At 41.8% G+C, this 25,606-nt stretch overlaps 1 protein-coding gene across 5 annotated transcripts in view; it reads right to left on the bottom strand.

Annotated features, from left to right (window-relative positions):
* The window catches only part of magi3a (membrane associated guanylate kinase, WW and PDZ domain containing 3a), a 100,379-nt gene that overhangs the window by 35,133 nt on the left and 39,640 nt on the right, over positions 1 to 25,606 (bottom strand). For all 5 annotated transcript variants that reach the window (XM_058644208.1, XM_058644209.1, XM_058644212.1 and 2 more), the window contains exon 2: positions 3,184 to 3,300. In XM_058644208.1, coding sequence (XP_058500191.1) covers positions 3,184 to 3,300 — 117 coding nt within the window. The remainder of the gene's footprint in view (positions 1 to 3,183; positions 3,301 to 25,606) is intronic.

Below are 25,606 nucleotides of genomic sequence, written 5' to 3' on the forward strand. Positions count from 1 at the left end.
TGGTTCCTTCATGCAGTTTCTTTGGTCAAGGTCAGTCTCTACATCTGAGATGATGATAAAGTGGCAGATGTAATATAAGCGGCAGGGGGTTCTGGTTTTATATTTTCTCTTAAAATAGGAATTTAATCTCTTTCCTCCTTACGCGCGGTGCAGTTCCAAAAGTGGATTTGCAGTCCCAGCCAAGTTACAGACATAAAATAATACTCTGCTGCCATAACCGCTGAAACTGGTTTAAAAAGGACTCGTGTTTAGCATTGTTGACGCTCTCTGTGAGACACTTTAAACATGCCGGCTCCACTTACCGTCACCTTAGGCGTAATCAGAGCTTTTACAGTGCCTCAGCTGAAATGCCCGGTGAAGTGGCTGCTCTGCAGGCACAGGGGATTTTATTAAGAAGCGATACCCGTGCCCGAACCTATCTTCTTTTTCTCCCTGTGTCAACATCCATCCCGACTATGAGCCACTACATCTGACACAGCTCGGCTTAGTCAGCAAAGACTGTCTTTTGTTGCGTCAAACAGAGCAGGCACAGGAGACCAGTGAAGCCACATAAGAGGGGGAAATGTTTTTATTCATCTTTTCACTGTGCATTACGCTACCTTGCCTGATGTTTCTCGAGAAAAGTTGAATCATTCCAGCATCCCAGATCTAGTTTCTTTATTCTCATTGCAACTCATTGCATTGAAATGTTATTTTAGCATCTGAACTTTAAAAGACAAAAAGGTCACAGCTTGGTAAAGACAGTTTAGAAACAAGGAAACAAGTAGCCTGTTTAATGCTGGTAAGTTACATTTCTGAAGGGGAATATCTGGATAAGGGAATGTTTTTTGTTTGTTTTTGTTGTTTTTTTTTAAAAAGGGCCTATGAATCTGTGTTCTAGGGAAAATACACCTCCTCAATCATGACACCTGGACAGCTGTGGAGGGGAGGACAAGCGTCCTTTAGAGTACTAAAAAACCTATTATTTTTTGGTGACTTTAGCTCAAAGTGGAGCGCTCAAGTTTTTTTTTCAGCGATGTCAAGATCAATCAGTGAATATTAAAGGCGACATAGAATGCTTGTATCACACATATATGTTAGTTATGGAGGTCTACTTACATATATTAACTTGTTTTCATGATTAAAAACCTCCTAATCGCTGCAAACGAGCCGATCAAAATATCTCCTCACTGACGCTCTCGTCAGCCGCGCTGTTTCAGACCAAACAGTTGCTGTGATTGGCCAGCCAACGAGAGCTTTCCTACTGTACTGTGATTGGCCAGGTACCTGGAAGTGACGTTATAGATAGGCCAGCTTTCAGATACACAGCTCCCCCTCTGGCACGGTGGATGCTCTGCATCTCAGCAGCTACAACCAGAGTAGTTCTTCTTCTTCTTCTGCGGTTGAATGTACGCAACCGGATGTGCCCGGACTAGTGCCCGCACCGGGAGGCGCTACGGTGGTGAGGATTTCTGATGACGACATCAAATTAAGGAAGTGTCGATCCGCTTCGCAGAGCCCAGGAAAACAATACAACACTATTTTCTCAGCAGTGGCTGAACTGTTTGTTCTGAAACTTTAGGGTTTCATAAACGAGGTAATGACGCAGATACACACACAAACGCAGCGTTAATTGGAGCTTCCGGTCTATGTCACCTTCAAATCTGAGCTTTAGGTTAAACAGAACAACAATATTCATTTGTATCACAAGTATGGAAACACACGAGTGGGCAAAAGGCCTGACACCACATTTAATGCATATGTCGGATCAAATATTGTGACCGTGAAACATCTTTTGATGCTCTTGATGACTCATTTTTGTATACATTCTGTCTTTTGTCTCAGTGGCTTTCAAAGGTTCAATCATCTCACCAACTGCACTGAAGAAGGACTGAAAGGTGGGTCATTTTATTGTCTTTCTAATATTTCCATAACATCTTGGTTCACGGTCCGCTGTGACAGATTTGCAGTGGCAGCCCAGGTTGAGTTGGGATTAAACCAAGTTTTGAGGATTTCTGTGGCGCCCCGGATCTCTGGCACTATCTTGAGCTCCTGTCATCTTCTGCAGGAGGCAAGAGTGGCACTTAATGAAGCCTCACTACGTGAAGTAGAAAAGGGCAGTCATGCTTCTCTTGAGATGTCACTCGCGCTGCCGTAATGAGCACAAGCATCATGCTGTAGTAGCTATTTAGGCTCCTTGCAGGGTCACTGCAGCTAAGCCAGTGGCACGGCCTTGCATGAGCAGGGTGGACAGTGGGCATATGCTGACCAATTCTTGCAAAAATGGCTTTAAACGGGAAAAAGAAACGGTGAAATTGAAACATGATGTACAGTGTAATGATTTTGTGTCCAACTCTGGGATGATGGGAGCTAAAGGAGCACAACGCCTGATTACAGGAGAGGCTGTGGTGCTATGTCTCCATATTGCAGCACGGTTGGTTTATGTCGTGTTGTAAATCACATGCATTTTACTGGCAGTAAATGGGCAGCTTTATTCAGCAAACTGTAAAATCCTCCTGATTCTGTTCAAGTCTCCAGTGAATCGGTGCCGTTTGGTTTACATTTGAGTACAACTTCAAAATATGTCATTAGAAATAAGAAAAAAAATGTGTTTTAACTCCGCTGTGGAGCCCTGAGACTTGTTCACCTTGGCGTCCATGTTAAAAAATAAATAAATAAATCATTCAGTCCTGGTTATTCATTGCTCTGAAGAAACCACACTGGAGGAGAGGACCCAAACGGACAAAAGACTGAAATGAAAGTGAAGAAAACGTCTCCCTCTGTAAGATAACCAAGGTCTGACTACACAAAGTGTAACATTAAATTGAGAATAGTGGCGTAAAACATAAAGGATAATTCCACTTTATTCTATATATCAAGCACTGAAGTACTAAAGCATATTTTACTCATGACTCATGATGTTAGCCTTCCATATCAGTCTTCTTCGGTTTTCCTGGCACATTACAGCCATGCATCAAGCCTAAAACTCTGTGCTTGTATTAATTAGGTAAAGATTAAGAACTGAATAGTTAAGTTTCGCAGCCTGCATGAATCACAAAATTCATGTTATTAAGTGACACAAGAAGCAAAGAAAGGAACTGAGTGGGAAATTAGTTAACAGGGTTTTTTTAGGAGTCAGAAGTCGGACATCAGAGGCCAGACAGAGACGAGACTGAGGTGTCGACGGCTGTGGAAGATACTCACATGGAATGGTGCGCAGGTATAGGTTGTCCCTGATCACCTGCTGGAGCTTGTGGTCCAGGGAGCCTTTCTGAAACTGCAGACTGAGGTAGTGACGCAAATCAGGATTCAACACCTTACCTGAAAGAGTTAAAGAGAAGTTGGGGTCAGTTCAACAATGAAATCAGATGGAAGGAAAGGTTCATGGCACTTGATCAGAAAACACCCTAAACCCATACTGAGATTATTAACATTTAAATTCTTAACAACCTACACCGCAAATTGCCAGACTGACAACGAACACATGGTAATATGATCCTTCTGAGAAAGGTGCAAAAACAGCCCTATTAGAAATAAGCCAAATATTCTTAAATTCATTTACAAACAATCTGCCAGCATTTTGCAAGTTACATGTTTTTTTCCTAATATTGCATTATTTTTCTCGTGCAAAACTTGCGTGCCAAGATTATTTTCCTTTTCAGGCAAAAACTGGAAATGAGACTTATTTAAACTTTCTTGAAAGTCGGTTTCTGCAGTGTGGGAAGGATGGTCCGGTTTGTGTGAGTGCCAGAATGAAGTTATCGCCACTGGCATGTTATGTCGTCCAATAGTTGTCAGCCTGTCTGTTGCACACAACTCCAAATCTTGGTATCTACGGGCGCATCACATGTGCAATGCATTTGTGGGGGAAAGTGGTTGTTTTTGGGAGATTATTTTGTGGAATAACTGACAAAGTAACACGGGGGAAGAAGACGTCTCTTTTGATACTTGAATGTAGCCTGTTAAATACGAGCGGAAACAAAATGAGACGTTATAAAAAGAGACAAAAATAGAACCTTACAGAACCACCATCTAACTTCCTGTTTACACAGTTTAATTTCTTTCTGCACTACCTCGTGTTTCAGAGCATATTGACTAAACACAAAGCACAAAGACTAAAAGAAGAGTAGGATGTGCAGCATCACTGCAAGGAGAGAGGATCATTTCTGATTCTCTTGGACCAGCAGAACACTATACAGAGGAAGGTGAGAGACAGTCATACACAGCGAGAGAGAGAGAAGGAACAGAGAGATATCCTCTGCCTCTGGAACATGAAGGATGAGAGTAAAATATGTCACACTGGGCAACAATGGTCAGAGGAGCTGCTCTCTACTTTGGTTGTTTTGACAGTGATCGGGACTTATTGGTCATGTGACCTCGTCAAAATCTAGTATTCAGCCTTATGTGCGCTTCTTCTCTATTTTGTTTTTTTTTTCCCTCAGTCACAGTTCCCTCTAGATCAGAGAATGCTGACAAATCAAACTCAAGCAGAAGCCAAGCTGTGAGTGATGTCCAACTGTACGAGGAAGCTCAGAGAACGACACCTACGGAGATTATAAATACAGCATTTTTCACAGTATGATACTAATACTGAAAGCTAATGAGCAGTGAATCACGCAACACAGATTAGAGCCAGCATTGAAGACACTTCGCCGATCATCTACACATGTAACCCTCGCCTGACTCTCTGTTTATTACAAACATGAGAAAATATTCCCTCTTTAAAATAAGTCACAGGGTTCAAACTAGTGGACAGAACAATAAAAAACAATCACAGTTCATAGAAAGAACGATTATTATTCCTATGGTGAAAGTAATGAAAGTTTTAGAAGTTTACACAACACTCTGTACTTCTACTTGAACAATAGTTTTTATGAGTTACAGATAGTGGGATAGACTTGGCTGCCGGGTAATCGAAAAGCTATTGCCAACTTGATTCATAAATCTTTTAAATGAAATCAAGTTGTCGTTTTCAGCACCTAAAGGGATACATCGACCACCACTGGGACTGGATCAGCAGCATCACTGAAGCTGAATAAAAGAGATTGATTCCCCATTGAAATTTGCCAAAAAGTGCTGCTGGAAATCTGTTTCGGTTCAAACATGCTTCTTGCTTATCAAGTGCTCCAAAGCTACTTTGGACTTTTGCTCTTCAGGCACAGACCTGAGTGAATGATGGGGGGGGGGGGGGGATCTCAAAGACTCTAACAACTCCTGCATGAGCCAGCTCCTTTTCTTAGGTTGAAAGAGTCCAGAAACTTCAAGCAAGGCAGAGGCACGAGTGAGTGCCAAGCCAAGAGGAAAAACATCTATTCATTATGTAACTGTTTAACCGAAACAGTGAATGTGAGGAATTCATGTTATAAAAGCTGGGTTTAGGTCTGGGCTAGTGGCTACATTTCACAACTTAAAAGCCACAAGCCTGTGGTCCATGTTCCCAGAAGTTATGACACACACACACAAACAGCACACACCGTACATCCCATTCTCTCCAAATACGTCAGGATCGTTCGGAAATGGGAGTGATTCTGCCTCCAGCCGGGTTTTCTTCATGCTTGGGAATGCCATCCTGGATCCATTTTCACATGCTGCCTTGATGTTTCACTCAGGACAATGAAGGCTACTAATTGTTACCACAGGTTGCAGAGAAAGTTAGGTACACTACTGGGTCAACAAAATCTCCCTCTCCTTCTCTTTTGTGTCATAAACACACACACAGACACACACACACTCACACATGCACTCAAGTGTTTCCAACAGGACAGTCTTTGTGGCCTGCCTGTCAGGTTGTGTTAGAATGTTATATTATATCTCCAGAGACCGAGAGAACAGTGAGAACGGGAGGGAGCGACAACACTCCAGCGCAGCGCATCAATGACCAGCCAGGCTGGTAGTATGAGGCATGTTGTGCACAAAGGAAGCCTTTGTGTGTTGTCATCTAACTATTAGACACTCTCTCATACGTGGGGGGAGTGGGGGCCTGCAGTTCAAAGATGGAGAATCATTAAAAACAGAGGGCAACAGGGTGGAGGCAGTGGGGGTATAATGATGATGATGCATGGGAACACACATGGAAACTCTCTCTACCTGCTCTCTCTTCCTGGCCTTTAATCATTATTCAATCGCACCATCTCTGATTGTGCCTCTGTGGAGACTCATCACAGGAGTACTCACAACTCTGGATTGCCGTCTACGTGAGCGTCAACATGTCGCTGACTCCATTGCAGCGCCTACCTGCCCGGTCTTCCGTATCGTCTTAAATAAACACTTGCTCTGAGTAAACCTAGCTATTAGTATTCAGTAACTCCACATGAAGAGAGGGCTTATGTAGCCCAATAGTAAAGGATCTCTCTCTATCCCACATGCTATATGAAATGAAAACAAAAATCCACACTGCTGCCCATCACCGTGTTCTCCACGGACACTCACATTTTGGCATCTGCCATGGGAAACTGCTAATCTCAGCTCATCTCACCATCTGTCATTCTCAGCTACTGATGTCAAAACTACTCAAGTGCTACACAAAAGAGTATTTCACTGAGAGACAAGATGTTTATCAGCCAAAAGGCCACGTGAGACCTTCTGCCCTCAAACAAGCAGCATGGAGCATCTTATTTTTTACCAAAGTATCTCTGCTATCAAATAAACAGTGGAACTGCATTTCACACAAAGGCCTTTGCAATGTCCAATATCATTTGGCGTGTTTGGCTTGTTTGAGCCAAACATGTCAGTCACTTGGGTTAAGTAAAAAGCAAACAAACGTGGGTGATTCTTTGAGCTAAATGCAAATATTAGCATGCTAACAGGCACGAGTGACAATGCTAACATGTTTGTATCACGCAGGTATTATATTTACCATGTTAAACACCATGTGTTTTGGGTGTTTTTGCATGAATTTAGTCATTAACCCTTCTGTTACCAGGTAGGATTTGGCATGTGTACTTATCTTTAGCATAACTCCTAGACCGTTTGCGATATCTAGAAAAAAACAAAAACAAACTATGGACTGGCAACGTGTCCATGGTGTACCCCACCTTTGGGTCGGGGTACCCTCATGAAGGACACAGCGGAAGCAGAGAAATAGAGCTTTGCACACGCATACTTGTCATTATGGTAGCCCTCAGGACTCAGGAGTGTCCAATCACAGGCAAGATTCACCGGTGCCTTTGTGACGTCGGCTTCTCAGTACCGCGATTCCTAACTGCCAGATATTGAAAGTGAAAGTTCTTTTGGTTAAAGGGGCAGAAAGGGGAATTCTACAGCCATAAAATCTCAATAAATCCAGGCAGCCTGAATATCATGATGGTCATAAGAGGGTTAAAGGAAGAACTGGAAGAAACTAAATATTGATCTACACCCCAATGGTGGTGTGGTAGGAAAACCTTTCAGATGTGCCCAAACCTGTCAACCTGTCCCCAAAATACTGCAGTCCATCATGTACTGAGTTTCATGATAATCCATCAAATCGTTAATCAGGCAATTCAAATTTAAAAGACCATAATTCAAGGTATCAGTGCCATCCAAAAGTTGGTTATGACAGAAAGTCTCCATAGACAAAACTATCAAAAGCACATCTGTCACTGTCTAATGTAGCAACTATAAATGAGCTCACACACTAAATAATGAACACTCAGGTGAAGTCATGCAGCACGAATTTGGCACAAGCCATAAACTAAAATGGCCCAATCCCTGCAGCTCAGCTCATTTCTGGACAGGGCAGACATGTCCTTACCTCACCAAAGCAAAAGCAGATATTTACTCACTTACAGCCACTAAACAGGCAGTTAAATAACAATGGACTTGTTTCCCTTCCCTAAATGAGGGCAGAGGCAATGCTAACATGCTAGCAGCAGGGGTGTCAGTGGGCGTCTAATGAGAAAATTCTCTGACAGAATAGCGCAGCTCTGGAAACAGCAAGAAAGCTTCCGTCATGTGCTAATTACCACCTTGTTAGGTTAATCTGACAACTGAACGTTGTGGTTTGAGTGACAGGTAGAGGAAATTGGTGTCCATGGGACACCCGATTTCACCACATAATAACAGAGAAACAAATAAAACTCTGGCATGATTTGCTTTTCGCTCCAAAAGGGCAGCAGACACAGTTCCACTGCAATCAGTCTCACGCCACAAACCCCAGGCTCATGTCCAAGTAACGGTGGACATCACAACTTTCCCTTTAACAACCGCCCTCAAAACGGGAGAGGTGTGGAGTGTTTTCCAATCTGAGACAAGTTGTGCTGTAATTACGACCATTGTTCATATTGTGAGACGTAATACTTGGCAAAAAAAGGAGTCAGTGTGAAGTCAATTAAGGGATGCAGAGTCTCCGAGATGAATTAAGGATGGAAGTGAAAATGAAGTACATGATAAAGAAAATCAATGTACCCAATCACCAGTTCCCCTACAGGTTAGATACATCCCACATTTTAATTAGAGAGACCATTTCTCAATAAAAGGTCACACTGCACTCGCTGGGAGTTTTTCAAAAAAAAAAAAAAAAAAAAAAAAAAAAAGGCTAATGGCCAGGCTGGAAACCTCTTACCCTGTAGCAATTGTAATTATGCAATACGATTTCACAGAAATTTTTTTCTCTTTAGTCAATTTGAATCAAGTTTGGAGCATTTGCAAAATTCATAAGCCAGAAAGACCAAATTCCTCACGTTAACAAAGAAATGAAGATCCAAAGGAAAATTGTCTCTTTCTGACCCTATTTTAAGCTCACTGTGCCACAAGAACAACAGTATTATCCTTTCACCCTTGGCAGAGGAGAACTCCATCCACTCTTTTAGTCGATAGTTCAAAAGGAATTGTGTTGCGACACATTGTGTTGCGACATAATATTGCGGTCTTATTATAGTCAATGTGAGAATCATCATCAATGTATTTGGCACTAGACAAAGATGGTGTCCCAATGCACTGAGCATTCAGAAATAGTGTATTCTTGGCTCTGGGTGTGTTCCCTGCTACTGTTAGCCAACTAAATATCCATTAGTTCTAGGTTTGAGATCAAACTGGCTTAGTCCTTGATCTTGGGTTAATTAACAGTACCCTGTTGACATGTGTTGATGTGTGTATATAGGCTCACAGCTTCAGAGCAATGAGCCTATGTGAATTACTGCAAAAAAGACTCTCATTATAAGATGATCATGTTATTATCAAGAATTCAGGTCTCAAACATTTTGAGACATGAACTTGAAATTGTCTACCGTCTCATCCTATTGTAGTTCAGAGGACAGTTCATAATAACAATAAAAAAAAGAATCTGAGAGAGAACTAAGATCAGTGCTTCTTTGTCTGGTCTGTTTCTTTTGGATTCATTCATAGCTGGAGCTGACCTCCTCTTTCCTCTCCTCTCCTCTCCTCTCCTCTCTCTCCCGTGGAGCAGATTGACAGATCACGACAACGGCCAATCTCTCACCCAGTATCCATGTCAAACCATGTCCCGGAGCATTGCCATCTTCCCTCCTCTGTCTGCTGTGTCCTCACCCCCACCTCTCTCACAGTAGTTTGGTGGCCCCAGAGACGAAAGCATACTAACTATGGTTGATTTTGTCCCTGGTCAAAACACTTAACCCCAAGTTGCTCCCGAGGGCTGTGCCGGCAACGTGTGAATGGGTTCTGCACATAGATGCCTTGTATGAATGTGTGAGTTAATGGGTGTGAATGGGTGAGTAGCAAAACCATAGTGTAAAGCCGCTTTGAGTGATCGCCAATACCCTTGATTTTTGTTCTTGTGCCATAATAGGTTTTCCCTTGTAACATCTATTTCTGCTGTTAACCAAAAAATGTACAATATGGCAGAGAGTAATCATTTAATTAATTCACCCTTTGGTGTGTTCCGTCTCCATACTTCAATACAGAACCATGAACTAGTCCAACAACGCCGAGGCTGCTATTCAGAGACGCACTGCAAAAAACCTGCTTATTACTGCAAGACAGACTTGTCCACTATTGCTGACCGCACTGTTTAAAACATGCACTTCCAGATGTAAGAAAGACAGCGAGAAAGCATAGGTTGAAAAGGGCAACACATTGTAACAAGGTATCTTCAGGGGTTTTCCACCTGTCTTTTTGGTACCAGTGCCCCAGCAGCGCCGATCCACTCTGAAATGCAGAGCTCTAAACCTGCAGCAGGGGCGTTAGAACCCTGGTGAGGCATACAGACAAGACACATGTAAGATGATTGGATAACAAAATGCAGCAGAGATTAGAGTGGGAGGGGTATGATTACCCGAGTGTGTGTACATGTGTGTGTACTTCAGTTTCACAGCCTTTTTTTTCTTTTCCTCAGCCCTTCTTTTATCTGGCTGATCTGATGTGTGGATGGATGGGATGCAGAGAAGCAGAACCATAAGGCTCTCCCATCTGCACTGTGCGTCATCAAGAAACTGCCTCAGTTTGCCATCACTGCAGTTTGAAACCTCTGTATGTCACACTGCACATGAGCAAACACGTTCACTCACGCACAACAGATGCCAGAGACTGAATTAAACAGTGGGATTGAAAAACTTTGCCTCCTTTAGTGATCCGTACTTGCCATCATATAGAAAAGAAGGAAAAGTCATAATTCCATTGTCAGGAGACAATCAGAGGGGATGGAAGACGTGGCATGGTATGAGATACAGTAAATCAGGGTATTACTGAAGGATCTCAGAGGGAGAAACCACACGGAGAAAAGGTGAACGCATTTAAATAGGTGAAAGACGGTAACAGAAAATGAACAATGTCCTGTTTTCCTCCAAGTTGTGGAATATTCCTGAAGACCAGCAACATCTGCAGCCCTGTGGATTATGGTTCTGCAGAGCCAGTAATGTAAAGCACCTTAACCTCAATAACTCGGCCTGTCACTGACAATATGCTGCCCGATGCATCATGGAGAACCTCGGGGGACATCAAAGTCTCACTAACCTTTTACATACACTCACTCACACACACACACTCACATTCCAGGCCAGGCTTATGAACTGAAAACAGCACATGTCTACGTTTGGCAACTTCATGTTCTGCCCCATGTACATCCTTCTTACACAGTGAGGGTTTGGACACATCTGACAATAAATACACAACTGAGCAATAGACTTCGTTTTTGCAAAGTGCTGCAGCACGAGGAACCTGCACTTGCTGATTCCAAATGTGCATCTCTTGTTGCTGGGCTGACCCAGATGCTGCCAAATAGCATCCTGCTGACATGGGCACACACCAGGGCTGAATCTACATACATTAATGCTGAAACTGTTGGTTTAATAATAGATCAGTTGATTAATTATTACAGCCATCTAAGCAGTGAAACACCACCTGTTACATTGTGCAGTAAGCATTCCTTTCAAGAGCAAAGTTTTGCTGACTGTTCTCTGCTTTCTTTAATTCTGACTGGTCATACAGATCAGAAACTCCCCATGGCGTAGCATCTGTCATTTCATCAAGTTCTAGCGTCTTAATGAATAATGAATAATTATTGAACAAAATAACTCCACGATATGGAGTTTGGGCAGTTGCATGAAAAAAAGAAACCACTCTCCTACATTGCATCCATCATGTGTAGGAGCTTTGGGCTTGGAAACACTTCTGTCAGTGAAATGAGTCGCCTGGTCGGGCCTTAGTCCTTTCAGCCCCATGTCCACATAACATCCCCCTGACTGAGAGATGTATGAGTGGGGTATCTGTGGGTCAGATGCATGCGTGTCCATGTGTGTGTGTGCATGAGATACACACTAGGATATACAGGTACTGTATATGACTCTGTCATATTGCAGCCTATATGGACGTTGTTTGGCCACTGGATACTGACATTTAGTCCATGATTTATCGCTTGCTCTGTGAAGGCACACACATACACACACATACAAGGCAGTCCTCAATAAGCTGGGCAGATGCCCAGGGAGGAGAGGGCAGCCACATCAGTCATTCACAGCAGATGAAAAGGCTTTAGTAGCCAGATGCCATGAGAGAGCAGATATAAAGAGAAAAGAGGCAAAACCTCCTTACAACCGCTCAACACCAAATGAATATTTACTTCAAGCTGTTTCCAGAGGTTGCTCTCTCTGATGACTGAAATTTGTATTCTTTCGGCTGCACAAAGCAGAAATGAGTTATGTTCATTAAATAATTCTTGACTGACTGATGGTTTTTTGGGGGGGTGAATTGGAGGGAAATAAATGAACATCTGTGTGCTTGCTGTAATTATGAGACCGACAGAATGAGGTTTGTCTGAGTGAGCCAACAACACCGTACTATGTAAACACTGCAGACCATGAAAGAGGTTGTAGCGTGTGTGTGTGTGTGTGTGTGTGTATTGGGGATGAGGTGATGTGACACTCGACGCTGGTGTCCGACTAATAAAAAAAACAAAAAAAAAATCGCTGGATTGGACATCGTAAAAAAAAAATTAGAGTGTGAAATCTGACATGGTCAGTGAATTTCTCTGTGGTGAATTTCTCTGTGGTGTGAATTTCTCTGTGGTGTGAATTTCTCTGTGATGTGAATTTCTCTGTGATGTGAATTTCTCTGTGAGATGAATAAAGTATCTATCTATCTATCTATGGTCAAAAAAAAAAAAGCTTCATTAAGCACAGGCTGTAAAGAGAGACGTGCGTCATCAACATCATGAGACCAGAATGTGAGGGAGGGGTGTACATGTGTGGATGAATATTATGGGCACAAATAAAGCCTTTCTTTTTTTAAATGTTTCAATAGGAAGCAACAATAGCATGTCATGTCGTGGGCTGTTAATTTCTCCCTATATGGGAGTAGATTATTTGGCACCACAGATGTGTTATTGAAGGTCCAATGTGTAACATCTGGAGGGTTTACTGGCAGAAACTGATTATGCTGTCCATAAGAATGCTTGTATAGGTCTATAAGCATTTCAAAATAAAAACTGTTTGGTTTTAAAGCCTGGAAACAGATCTTTTATATGTATTTTGGCACCACGTTTCTAAAGCAGAGGTCTCAAACTCAAATGACCAGTTTTTGGGAGCAACAAAAAAGCAACTGTTCAGAAGAGATGGGCAATATGAGCTTCAAGTTATATTACAATATGCCATCATGATAGTGCAACAAATTTTTTTTACCTTTTATCTTTTATTTATTACTCTGTACAGCACCTTAGCCCACTGTGGTTGTTTTAAGGAGCTTTACAAATTGGATTGGAGAATTTCTAAATTAAAGTGTTGGATTTAATATACAACAATACTTAGTTCAGAATAAGAAAAACAAAAACATATTTATGATGCAAAATTAATCTTAACTTAAAAAACAGAGATGATATGTGTAGGCCACCGTAGTTTCCTGACATACTGTGGAAAGGGAAGGGTGAGTGGAGGAATCCTCCGTTTGTGACAATCTACAGTCCTGCCATAAGATAATAAAAGATATTTGCAGATACTTAAGCCTGTGATATCACCAACAGTGTTGGACATAAACAAGTGCTATTTTGCCATCCCTAGTGCGCCTGTGTAAGTGTCAGGCAGAGGTAACAGCAAATTAGAATTCAAACTGCACCCCACAGAGTGCAGCGCTCCAGTGAGAGACTGTGACTATTTGCTTGAAGAAAAACATACACTTTGCATTTTTCTAGATGCAAAGCCAAATGTCACGATGATCCAGACATGGCCTGACATACATCTTACTCTTATTAGCATCTTGAAAATATTAAGAGACTGAGCCATGCACACAGAGAGCGTGGCAGTCCTGAGTAGGTGAGTCATGGTATTGTGCTGCTCTGGGACTGATCCAGTCAGAAGTGATTTAATGGAGGCGAGGCTTCTCCCTGCTGATCCATAGGTCTTTGTTATTAGTATGATGTCAGAGAGATAGCTCGCTGGAGCCTTTCCATTGTAGGGCGGGTTGAGATTCTCTGGACTGATTTGTTCCATGTGTGATGGTTCTAGCTGTCTCACTGGAGACTTGCTCTCAGTTACACATGTGCACACACACAAACAAATGGATAACTCACCGCCTTCAGAGATGAACCGTAGACCCATTATTATTCTTGCCAACAATCTGCCATTTCTGGCACAAAGCTACGAAGTGTACAGCTGTTAACATAGCATTAATATTTATAGTGACCCTTAGTTTTTTTTTTTGGAACATGTCCACCAAGTGGAACAGTTCTGTTTCGATACAGTATGGTGCGTCATTTTTTTTGCTTTTCCATTAGGAATATCAAAATAGTATCAAAATATCCGGCCTGAACTCTTCAATTTTTGGTACCTTTAAAATGGTACGGTCCAGGTGGAGCTAGAGCGTCTCCACCCACAACAGTCAGCTGATTGGGCGACAGAAAAACGTAACTCCCTTTCCACTGGTGTTTTTTCAAAGCCTGCAGTCTGTTCTTATACAAAGCTTGACGTCATGTTGAGACAAACCGCCACAAATGGACTAGGAAAAAAAAGAGCTGCTGGATCTCCTCCTTTGTTGTTTGTTGTGTCGCATTTGATGTCGTTGCCGTTTGTTGTCGTTCGCCCCGGTACAACGTAACACTACATGTCGTGCTGAAAACGGGCGCAGGCCACGCCCCAAGTAAAAGTACTGTTCTCAGCTGAAACGAATGTCTGACCAAGGGCTTTATCATTCCAAACCGTACCGCACCATGATGGAAACAAGGCTTAGGCTCAACTAAGAGAGACAAGAGTAAACAAAGCAAAAATACCTCTAATTTCAGTGTGGAAGAGGCTTTAGAAAGATGCAGGATGGTTTTGATCTGCCAGATCTAACTCAGCAGATGTGCATGAACGCCACTCAAATACCACATTATCTAACACATCTAACACATTACCAAAAAAAGCACAAAACCACAAAAACAGCGTTGCAGAGACATAGTGAAATGTCAATAAATGCTTGAAAACATTATCAACCCTGACCACAAACATATTGGCTCACTCCCACCAATTCACTCCATGATAATTATTTAGGTTTGTTTGCCACAGATGCTTTTGATTCACTTGAGATATACTGTAAATGTAAAACACAGTGCCATGTGGACATGCAGTTAAAACAAGGTCAATGTAGGAGGGAGGAAGAAAAGCACGGAGAGTAAGAAAAAAAAAAGGTGGAGATTCAATGCAGCTACATAAGTAGTAGGTGTTTTCTTGTTTCCATTTTCAACGCCCCCCTATTCACAGTGTGTTGGAGGCACGCCGCACTGAATTCAGAGACAAGCATTGCTTGCCTCTTTTTGTGCTCTCCTCACAAGCTCCTCAAGGTTTCTCCTGACAGCTAAAAGATTTGCCATTTCTTAGCCTGGAGAAGTGTGTCTCGCTCTGCAATGAAACAACTCTGCTTCCATGTGTGTAAACGCTGTAGCAAAACAAGTTTGGCACTCGCGGCACTGAGGGCGACGCGAGAGGAACCCCTGTCACAGCAGCACAGAGTGACAGTCGCAAACACACAAACAAACACGGTCGATATGCACAGGAGACTGAAGGGCAGGAGTTATATTTCAGCATTCTCACTCACTTCACTCCAACAGTCCTCTAGAGATCATTTCAAGAGCTATGTCACAGAAATATACGCGTGCAGTTTGGGGTCAGAAAACACACACACTCGTACCATTAACTTAACCAAGTCAACAGCCCAACACATAAGATGCCTACTTGTAGCGTAGCTGGCTGTGAAAGTGGCTGTTGGCTGTTGCTACTGCAGTCAAAGAGGCTTGTGTTTGTAGTGCTCACTTCATGTCATATATATAGTCATAAGTTATCATTTATCAGCTCTTTCTGTGTGTGTGTCAATGCACACGTGCACATATATATGAAACCTATGCTGCCTCAAGTGATGTTGTGGTCTTGGACGCAGCTAGCTTGTAGTTAGCTGCCGGCCGGCTAGCGTGTCGACAAGTCAACATGGTGTGCTAAAAATGTTCCTTGTAAGATGTTGTTGTATGTGCTTAGACTTTCTCGCGTGTACTGGCTAGGTTTATCTATAAGGTAAGAGTGAATAGCTGGCCACTTGCTAATATCATCTACCCAATCTTTTATGGAAGCTAGGTCAGGCAGACTATTGTCGTGGGCTAGTACTCATTTATTTAGGTAGTGTTCGCAGTCTTTAATCGACAACGAAAGAATATATTCAGAGTTATTTGGTGGAGGACCGCGGACATACATGCTGTTCGCTTACCTGTTTAGCATTCTCGCTAGGCTTGGAATGTTTGTATAAAATAAAAGGGTCTACATTGAGACCTAAAGCAGGTACTCAACCAACTTATTGAGATGTTGGTTTGTTTCTTCCCTTAAACACCTCTACAGGAGTGCAAAATAGAAAACAGAAGTCACAGGTTCAAGTCCATCTCCAGGTAAAAGGAATATCTACACTAGCAGTAACTTATGTCCTCGCATTATGACACGCAGTGCTGTAAATGTTTTGTTGGCATGTCGAGTCCATTTATGTCTCTATAGAAATGTCACGCAGCAGCAGCAGCAGTGTGGAGGAGGGCTGTCATTCATAAAAAAAAAAGAAACGCGTGCGTTTGTGTAACAGGACGGTACAAAAATGTACCGTGCGCTCCCAAAAGCAGACAAAAACACACACGTGGTGGATGAGCAGATTAAGAACATGAATCCCTCGGTGAGGGGAATCCATTAAGCTTAATTACTTAAACAGGACGTCCGTATTTTAGAGCGCGCACACAAACACATCCCAGTGAGAGTGAGGAGAATGCTTGCTTCTTTTTTTTTTTCCTAAAGACAATGATAAATTTAATTAAGTGTGAGATATAGCTGCAGGGAAATTCATGCCACTTTACGGGGTAGACTATTTCTGAACAGTATTATCAATGGAGGAAGGATTAAACAGCTGGCAGCAGGACGGGGACTGGCTTCTGTGGCAGAGTGAACGCAGGATTTCACGTCATAAAAGGGGTTGTTGCACTTCTGTCTGAGATGATCGACAACTGCCAGTTTTATCAATCATAAAAAAAAAAAAAAAATCGCTGTTGTCCTCAAAAAAACAGCCTCACTTTTACTCACTTATATGAAAGACTCTGAGGGGAATTGTACTGTGGTTACAGTGGAGGGAGTTAACGCTGTTGCATCACTGTCAAAGCATTTACATTTGACCCTTTAACACAGAGCGTATTACCGTAGTTACGTGATGGTTTGTGCTATCGCAAAAATTCCAACGGTTTCTGAAAGCTGAGAAGTTGCACGTCAAAGCCAACATGTGGTTATTATGGTAATTTCACTCGCGCAGTTTCAAGAATCCGGAGAATCAGCGTCTTTATCGCCAGAGAGGAGAGAGTGGGAAGAACACCTGTACACAGTTTAAATTTTTTGGACCGTTTTTGCCCATTGAGACAAAGACTCAAACAAATGTTATTGTAAATGTGTTTTGTGTGTACGGTTCAAAATCTGTTGTTAATGTACAACAGCAGTGTTTTTCTTATTATTTTGAATGGTTCAATGGTTCTCGGGTCCTTTTATGGTTAAATTAAGCACCAAAAAAGTCCAGACAGACATTTTGACGGTTAGGCGTTAAAAGGGTTAAAGATAAGTTGATCCTGGGGATTAAAAAGCACCCAAGTAGCAAGAAGATAATCATCATCATCACATTTATTTCATTCGTAAATTAGTAATTCTATATCTTAACGCTTCTGGGCTGATGTTATATCACCACCCTCAGTGAGAGGATGTCAGCAAGCAGGCATAAGGAATCTAATGGGGCGGACGGAGAGACGGTATCCTTTCGTGGTGCAAGCCCTAATTTTCAATTACAATAGTGGATTAATAGCAATCAGCACACCCAGGTGGTGCCTGTGATTAACTTATCTACAGAAGCATGCATAATGACATCTGTTCCACTCCACACCTCGTGCCAGCTCGACCTGGTTCACATACTGGGGCAAGCAAGAAGGACTGGGCTGAAGAGGATGAGGAGGAGGGGACATTCGTTATTGAGAAAATGCCCTAAATGTGTCCTAAAAAACACACCAGGCCACACAAGGACATCTGTAACTGCAACACCACCCTTCATTTGAATCTGTATCAACAGAGACGAGGGGAAGAACAGAGTGAGGCAATTATAAACTAAATTTGTTCTGTTAAATTGGACCGACATCATACATCACTTAGGTCTGCTGTGCCCCAGTAAAGCCCCCTCTTGGGAAATGTTGGCACGTGTGCAGAAATCAAATTTTGGCACTTCAAAGACGACACTTAATCAAGTCAACACCAGTCCGTGGCAATGAGGACTTTTTTTTTTCTTTTCTTCTTCTCGTTAAGTGGACACACAAAGTTAAATGCTCACAGCCAATTTTCTCAATGTGGAAGGCGAGAAAGATGAGAGCGGGCGTCGGTTATTTCAGGGGAATACATACATTTTCAATTAGCAAGCAGCGGCAGTGGCGGAAGCGTAATAATGCAGCAGTGCAATTTTCGACACGAAGCTCTGGCTCAGATTTAGGCTCCGCTCACTGTTTGAACGACTTTTAACTAATTGTCTCGGGTCCTCGGGGCGTGCTTTGACTTTGCACGCCGTCTTAAAATCAGATATACTAGAGAAACACAGGAAACACAAAGGTAATGATTCTTTGCAGGCCAGTTGAATTATGTCATTGTGAAGCTTTCCAGGGATAACAGGGGATCTATGGAATGTGTGGGATATTTCACATTTATTTATCATTAGTATTATTATTATTATTATTATTATTATTATTATTATTATTATTGATGTTAGGGGTGCACAAAATTGGAATTTTTGTCGATATATCGGAACTCTCTGGAGTGCTTGGTCCGATTAACGATACCGATATATACGCATTTCCTTTTGCCCAACTGCAGAGTCTCTTCTGTAATGAAATAAACATAATCATTTTTATACTCATGTCGCAGTAGATGTGACTATACAATATCTTTATTGCACAAAATAAATAATCGTCAAAAAAATAATAGCTGAAATGGGCGTTAAGTCAAGGAGGTAGCGGCTTTTTCAGCCCACCATTTTAGTGATTAGTCATATTGGCAGATCTTGGCGTGTTTGCCGATTTCCAATAATTCATCTTAAAACCAATATCTGCCAATACCAAATTATTATGATTACTTCCATAAGAAATTTCAGCCCTTGACATTCTCTTTTTATAGAGTTCTCAAGTTAAGTACTTAAGTTAGTGTCATTATAGGAATAACACAAGATGGAGACTAGTGAGCACCAAATTCTCGCAGGAGATTTTCACACAGTCCTTGATCAGAAAGGTCTCTGTTGCGGTCTTTGAGGCTGTGCTACTGGAATAATGATGCTTTTAGATGACCAGGAATATCTCAAGGGAAAACATGGATTGGACACTGGCGAACAAACAAACCTGTATACGCATCAGAAAACACCTCTTTAGAGTTTTTAGTTTGACTCCGATAACACTAATTGATCATTTCTGTAATTAAGCAATAGCAAGAGTTGACAGCAGCTGACATTTTATCTTCCTGAACTGGTATCAGGAAGACATGTATACATACAGTACATATATTTGTTTGTTTTGTGGAAATAAAAATCTGGCAAATCACGTAAATAAAGGTTTAGCTCCTGCATGTACTTCAGTGATGGCAATAATAACACCAAAAGAGGAAATACGAAAGGACCCAGATCTATTAAGTTCTACAGTGCAAAGATGCTGTCTTATTGTCAAAAGAGATAACAGTTTCTTTTATGACCCCTGGGTCAGATAAGAAAGCAACACAACGTAGGGTCCTTCACATTGATGAAGCACAAAGGTGATAAAAGGCAGAAAAAAAGAAAAGAAAAACAGACACAGGTTGTAAACACTAACCACTCAGGGAGCAGTAGCTACGCTCTTCTCTAAACGCTGTTTTTTATTTTTCTGAGGGCGAGTCAAGTGATGAACCAGCGTTTGATTGATGCCACATCTGTCCTTCCTTCTCGCCGCTGGTAAAATCACGCTGCGCATGGTGTGACATGAACCTGGGGTTCAGATTTATGATATTGGGACATTGCTATGAAAAATGATAAAAGCAGTTTCAAGGTTCCAGAAGAATGAGAGCGAAAGTTAAAACAATAATTGAATTCTGCGAGGATAAATGTTGGAACACCGGCACATATTGGATGCAGTTTGCTGTAGGGTCCTTTTGAATGAGAACAATAACAAAGAAGAATAGTAAAGAGACGTCTCTGCTCTATCGATGTGTCAAAATTCAACTTCCTGACAACACCCGCTTTGCTGTACCATCTTAATTTTAAATATAGTGATATAGACACTCATAGCTATGTTTGCATCTGTGTCTAAGTCAAACTTGAGCAGCAGTTGAACTGAATTCCTTCTTTTAAAAATGTCTTTCACTGGTAAAAGGAAAAACCTTGTGTTTGTACAACGTGAGCTGTGACGTCAGATAAATGGTTTTCAGTGGGATGTCTTCTCTTATCAGGGCTCAGAGTTCGTATAAAAGAGAGTCAATCAGGGTAAAAGGGTAAATGCATCAGTCATCGTGACGCCCTCAAGAGATGTCAATCCGGGCAACTGTGCAAGTTGTTTTCCCTAGAATTAAAAGCAGTTGTGCATAGTTCTTTGTTCTACAGGGAATACACAGTGCTACTCCAGGATGGGCAGTGTCATCCAATTTCAAAGTTTTATGTTCAAAATGAACATTATCAATGAAAAATGTGTATTTCTGTGTGTGCAACTTTTTAGTTTTATGTTGTGTTGCTTTATCAAAAGTTCACACTTTAGGTGAAAAAAATCTGATTTTACAAAACTGACAATTTCATAATGAATTCAGGGCTTTTATACTGACAAATTATGAATGGAGTCAAAGAGATTCTGAGACTAGAAGAGGCCCAAGACCTGCCAATTTATATCTGCATATCGGATATCGGCAAAAAAAAGTCCTATATCGTGCATGTCTAGTGGGTGGGGTTTGTGTCTCTTCTGGCTCTTGCTCAAAATGTGATCCCACAATCAGTTGCACTTTCCTCCCTTCACCTCTCCATCACTGCCTGCACAGAGCGCGTGTGATGAGCCTTTTCACATCAGACATCATGACTCGCTACAGCAGGAAAAGCACATGTTACCATAACACGTCCCAGGGAGCAAATGTGTACAATACAAGCAACCTGAAACCAAAGCAGTTCAATGGAATTCAGTAAAAGAGGTTGTACGGTGGGGAAAGGAACTTCCTCTGCAATGTGCAGAAAAACATCCCCAGAACATGGCAGTGTATAAACCTTCCTACGATTACATTTGGCTGGCTATGACACAGAACCCACACAAGGCTCGGCCACTGTCAAAAAGCATAAATGGTAAATACAACTTGTGCTATTAATATGTATGATTAGTGAGGACTTATTGGCCTAATTCGCTCTGCCTAATATCACAGAATGATTGATGCTGGAGTGGCTGCACTTAATACACGACGGTGAGTCGTGTAGGTTGTAGCACTTGAGGCCAGTCAGACAGCCTGTCTCCATGCAGAGAGGCCGGGTTCACTTCTGACTGTCCTTGAAAGCTGGCACCTGGCGATTCCACGGTGCCGTAAAAGCTGGCTGCAAGACAGCAGCAGGCTATAAAACACAACCCGGCCTCTGGGGTTTGCAGCCTGGCGGACTCTGATGCGTTATGGACAGTTCAGACTAGACAGACATCCCCCGGTGACCCAAAGGGTCAAGGTGACCCGGGGGGGGGGGGGGGAGCTGTGGACTGGTCTCCAATGTTCTGCTTTAGACATTAGTAAACTAATAGGACATTATTAGAGGGAAATAGCTATTTCTAACACATAACAGCAGCCCAGAGAAGCCGTGTACACCATGTTAACCTACTTGGAAAAAGCTTTTAGGGACGCAGGAGGCATCCAGAGTAGGAAAAAATAGTGTGCTACAAAAGAGCAGAGATTCTGCCTGTACAGTGAAAAGGACAAAACACTGTTTATTACTGATGAATTCGGGTTTATATTTGCATCACTGCATTGGTCAAGTGTATAAGAATAACACAGAAAACAACTAGTTGTATCTAGAAGAATAAAGAAAAAAAAATGCTACTGGTATCGATAAAGACTTACTGCAGGCTAATAAAAGAAAACATTGCTCTTACCTGATGTGATCACATTCGATTAGATTTGATGGAAGGACGAGGATCCACATAGAGGGAAAAAAAAAACAGAAGAAGAAAAGTAAATTATGCTGCAGATCCTGACTTCTTTGTTTTAACACATTATTATATTTAAATGCATTATTTGACATTAGAAAATAAGAAATTCAGAATACAGGGGTGACGGTGCAAAAGGGCAAAGACAACATAGACATACGTTCATCCATCAATGTCAATATAATGCTTGGAAATCTCTTCATTCTGGCAAATATTGCTCCATTCGCCACAAGAGAGCAACGTATGGCGCATGTATGTATGTACACTGCTACTGTAGCTGCCATTTCATTTCCATGTAAATGCACAGAAACTGCAACGATGACTCAAGTAACCACACAAAACACACACTCCAGTCACAGGCTGCCATCAACTACATTGGAGTGTGTAGGTACAGATTAAAAAAAAGGCAGAATCTATAATCTGCTGCAACACAATCAATTCAGAGTGTGTGTTTGTAAATAAAACATTTTATGGCATCAGGCTGAGCCTTCACAGTCACCTTGAGATGCTCAGCTTTTAGCTGAGTCAACGGAAGTTGCCACTTCATCCTAATGGTAACAAAGTGGAGAAACATCCGGCCTGTTTTATTAATGTTTGATTAAACCATCTTTGATGCAAGCAGCCACTTTATTTGTCACAAATACCCAATACTTAAGGGTTGGACTACACCAATAATTTTAACCTCAAGTGCCAGAAAATGATCTGGCACTTGGTAAGTACTTGTGCCCACTTTACCAGAATAACTTTGTGTGGCAGTATTAACGATTTAAAATGAAAAAAACAAACAGTATTAAACATATTTAAAATAACATTCTGTTGGAGTCTTTGAGTTATTTATATGTTATTTGTAGTTTTCTTTTAACTAAGATTCATTTTGCATCACCAGTACATTTTTATTGTGAACTATTTATCATTCCATAGCCACACAAATGCTTTCAATTCAGAAATGCTGTGAAATAACCAATATAGTTAGGGCTTTGTCATGATGGAGAATCGCCATATAATTCGAAGCTTAGTTGCTTTTTCCCCAAAATGTTTCTTTCTTTTTTTTCTCTCTCACTTGACCGGCCCCCTCCTGACCAGACTATAGATGCTCATTGGCCCCCAGGACATATAAGTTTGAGACCTCTGGTCTAATCCCAACCCTTACTCTAATTCTAAAATCCCTCAAAGTTGTGAGAAGCGACCAAAATGTGTTCCAACAGGACATGTGCGCACATAAATCCACACAGTAACAAAGCGCGTGTGTTTGTGTGTGTGTGTGTGTGAGTAAGTGATGCATCTTGTTTTGAAAATGATATTAATTACATCTTTGGAAGCAAAGGACTGCCTGAGTCACAATTCCCCAGCATCAGATTATATGATTGGAGCAAGTTTGTGTATAGTATATAAATTAGACTAATAGAAGAAAAAAAAAAAAAAACAATGATCTTGTTTTCCAGGTACATCCACGCAGAATCACTAACTAAAATAAGTTACCGTCTCCAACTTGTTCAGCCCATGGGTGGTGACCCCTTCCTGTATCAAACAGCATTTAATCCTAATATCTGTCATGCTTCACTGTGCAGTGGGGTTTTTCGAGGGTCCCACTAGTGAGATAGATATTAGATGCCAAGCTTTCCGAGAGCCCTAAGGGTTTCTGCAGATTCTTTCGAAGGTGTGGACAGCTCGGAACAATCAGTCAGCCTGCAGACAGCCTCTCCTTGTCATTACTCTCACGGAGAACGACTCAGGAAAGAGAGATTTCTTTTCCCAACCAACATGCGTTCTCTGGACACAGCTAGCAGGGCCCTCAGTCCCCCATCCATCTGCCGCCTGTCTCTCACACTCATTAATTCTGACCATCCTCATGTGGCTGCTAGTTGGTGCGATGTGATTATGCTCAAATGAACCACCAGGAATAAATAGAAGCTCGGGCTCCTCAGAGGAGACCAAGGAGAGAGTTGATGCCGAATTACACGGAAAACGCCGACAGATCTTTCTGATCACGAGGTGTGAGGGACGGTTTGTCTCTGAGGGCTCAGAACCAATGACAAACTGTTTTTGTTTCTAAAGCAAACATGAACTGAGGCACTAAAAAATGATCAGGCACTGTAACAGAAATAGCCAATGACAAGTTACTTAGATGGATATGATCCCTATTTAACCTCAATACCAGGCTCAAGGGGCATCAGTCATCACCATTACAGAGCATTGGGAGGTTGCAGGAGACTTGGGTGTTCCTGGTTGCGAAAGCATGATGACTAAACCTTCAGTCTTTTTAAATGTTTATAATATATATATTATAAATATTGATCTCCATCCTAAATTATGACATTGTCCTTTATGAATTATGGAAACCAATTAAAGGCCCAAGGGTTCATGGGTTCTGGTTCCCCGTTTGGCTCTTCTGATTGTGGACAGACATGGACAAATGTGCACTAACTGTTCCAGATGTTGATGCTCACCGCCTGTCATATTTGTCCATTCTGTTGGGAACCTATGCTCCTCTGAGCTATCCGCGAGTTTCTCTATGAAAACTATTATCGAGTGTCTCTCCAACCTTTGTCCTCGTCTCTCTTTGGGCTGCTCTGCTCGAGGCTCTCCTGTCAACTGTGGATCTTTGAAGTGACTCATCATATTGATGATCTGTCTGGAGCGCGGCTGAGCCCTACAATCCTGGCAGGGTCAGAATGGGCAGAGACTGCGCTGCCCTTTTTGAAGTGGATGTGCTGAGAATGCTATCAAGGCGGCCGGTCCATCTGTCCTGTTGGATTTTGTGCATAGGGGGTTTCACAAAGCTACACAAGGGGGAAAAAAGGATGATGTTTGGCGTGCTGTTAATGGATCTGATCATTGTCTGGAGAAGCAGACGGCAGAGGCTCAATGGAATGAAGAAAATGAATGTTTGTGTTTCACTAAGCATTTCTGCACTGATGAAACAAAACCAGGATGAAAAGGACTTCCTTTGTCTTTTTTTTTTGACTAATTTCAACACAATCCCCACCAGCGCATCATGGCTATGGAAGCAGCATTAAACACAGATGGAACTGTGACTACAGCATCTGCTGGAAAAGATTAATAACGGTATGTATATCTGTGACTTCAACAACCTGTCCCTAAACACAGTTTGACATTGTACCAAATCCATATCCCACCTGTTCTTCTTGTTCGCTCTCTAAAGCAGCATTGTGTATTCTTGATATCTGTATAGGCTGACCTCCTTCTCCTTCTCCTCCTCCTCCTCCTCCTCCTACAGGACTGACATCATCCTTTCAGCTTTTATAGGTCCACTCCACCAATACACACCTGGTCCTGTGTTGCTTCTCGCATGTGAAGCTGCATTTACACGGAAGTTTGATGCCAGATTTTGGCAAAACACCACGACAGACTTGCTTGACATGTACTAGTTAGTTTGGAGCCTGACTGTCAAATATCAAGGCATGTTCAGAGTTTAAAGGCATCATGGGAAGACTACATATAAACACGCAAGCGCTTTTAAAGGAAGAACATTCTACTAGTAATATTAAAAAAAAAAAAAAATGTCCCTAAAGCTCACAATTCTGCAGT

This window comes from Solea solea, chromosome 11, assembly GCF_958295425.1.
Source record: "Solea solea chromosome 11, fSolSol10.1, whole genome shotgun sequence".
In the NCBI taxonomy this organism is placed as follows: Eukaryota; Metazoa; Chordata; class Actinopteri; order Pleuronectiformes; family Soleidae; genus Solea; species Solea solea.